The sequence below is a fragment of the Chiloscyllium plagiosum genome, unplaced genomic scaffold, assembly GCF_004010195.1.
Source record: "Chiloscyllium plagiosum isolate BGI_BamShark_2017 unplaced genomic scaffold, ASM401019v2 scaf_51689, whole genome shotgun sequence".
NCBI lineage: Eukaryota > Metazoa > Chordata > Chondrichthyes > Orectolobiformes > Hemiscylliidae > Chiloscyllium > Chiloscyllium plagiosum.
In genome coordinates this window covers 117-1,694 of record NW_025167420.1, presented here as the reverse complement: position 1 = coordinate 1,694, position 1,578 = coordinate 117, and the positions used below count along the sequence as shown (strand labels likewise).

Below are 1,578 nucleotides of genomic sequence, written 5' to 3'. Positions count from 1 at the left end.
TACCCCCCACACCAACCAGACCCTGGGCCCAGTCTACCATGCACCCCCCGCCGTACCCCTGTCGACATGGGCTGGGGGCTGGACCCATTTCATTCCCGGAATGATTCTGCCTCTCGGCCAGCCCGCGGTCACACAACGTTTCAACCATTTCCACCCGCCACCGCACACTGGCGCTGGGCACTGCCAACCCGAAGGTGGGGTGGGAGTCCGGGGAATGGGAAGGAGAAGACGGTGGAGTTTTGGAGGTGGGGAGAGAGCAAGGGGAGACCGGGAAAGGTGGGGAGAGAGGGTCGAGGGGGAAGTTGGGAGACCGGGAGAGGGTCGAGAGGGAAGTTGGGAGACCTGGAGAGGGTCAAGAGCAGAGTGAGCCCATGAGCGAACGAGCGAGCGAGAGCCCCTTCCTCACCTCCTCCTGCTGGCTCTCCACCTTGGGGTTGCTGGCTGTGCGCTTGAGGCCACTGCCCAGGCTGACGCTTGCTGCTGCATCCGACTTGGAACGCTGGTGGGTGCGCTTGGAGGGCGAGAGGCCGGTGGTGTCGGCGCTGGGCCGGGGGGGCTCCCGGCGCTGGGCCGACGACGGCCCAGGCCTCAGCTCGTCGGAGAGGATCAGCTTGCGCAGCTTGGAGCCCCGGGAGTGCCGCTGGGTGGAGATGTGCATGTCCGAGGAGTAGGCCCCCAGCAGCCAGGCGCACTGCAGCGAGAAGTCGACGCTCTGTCGGCACCGGTGCACCACGTAGGGCCTGATGGCGTCGCCCACGTCCTCGTCCATGTGCACGTACATGTTGAGCAGCTGCGGCAGGTACGAGTCCACCTCCTCGTGGCGGAAGCTGAAGAGCCGGTTGCCGATGTAGGCCTGCACGCCGGGCTCCTTGGAGTTGTAGAGGTAGGAGATCGCCATGGCGACGTCGAAGAGCTTGCTCTCGAACAGCCGCAGCAGCCAGGACTGGCGGCCCTGGTTGTGGCGTTGCCGGCGGCGAGCGCTCCTGACCGTGTGGCAGGCCAGAGGGACCTCACCACCTGCCCCCTCGCCCCCCTCCTCCTCCTCGTCCTCCTCCCGGATGCGGCCGCTCCCCGTCGGCGAGGCCTCAGGCTCCGGGCCTAGCGATGGCGCCGCAGGCTCCGGGCCTAGCGACGGGGCGGAGGGCGGGCCGGGAGGGACGCCCTCCCCCCACAGCAGCCTGACTTTCTCCAGCACCTCCTGGCAGGCCCGCCTCGCCACCTCGGAGTCGATCAGGCTGTCGGCCTGCCCCTCCCGGATCACGCCCAGGGGGTCGTCCCCCTGCCCCGGGGCCTTCTTCATCCGGTCCTCTGGCTCCGGCTCCGCCAACGCCGCGTCCCCCATCGCCCGGCGGCTCTACACGGGGCCTAGGGGGCGTGGGAGAGAGAGAGAGAGAGAGAGAGAGAGAGAGAGACGAGGGGGTGGGGGGGGAGACACAGACACAGACAGGAACCGGGTGGTGGGGAGAGGAACAGAGAGATAAAAAGGATGTAAGTTTCCCACTGCTGCATTAGCGTAGCACCTATCACCACTGAGGTGAGGACCCACAGAGTAGTTTTGGAGGGTGCTCATATGGATAA

The 1,578-nt window shown here is 66.9% G+C and overlaps 1 protein-coding gene across 1 annotated transcript; it reads right to left on the bottom strand.

Annotated features, from left to right (window-relative positions):
* Positions 1-108: 108 nt before the first annotated feature.
* On the bottom strand, positions 109-1,361 carry pi4kb (phosphatidylinositol 4-kinase, catalytic, beta). The gene has a single exon (XM_043684335.1). The coding sequence runs from the start codon at positions 1,340-1,342 to the stop codon at positions 353-355; it is 990 nt and encodes a 329-aa protein (XP_043540270.1). The 5' UTR covers positions 1,343-1,361; the 3' UTR covers positions 109-352.
* Between the last annotated feature and the right edge of the window lie 217 nt (positions 1,362-1,578).

Coding starts and splice junctions, on each gene's coding strand:
- pi4kb (XM_043684335.1), bottom strand. CDS start 1,342: ATGGGGGACGCGGCGTTGGCGGAGCCGGAGCCAGAGGACCGGATGAAG.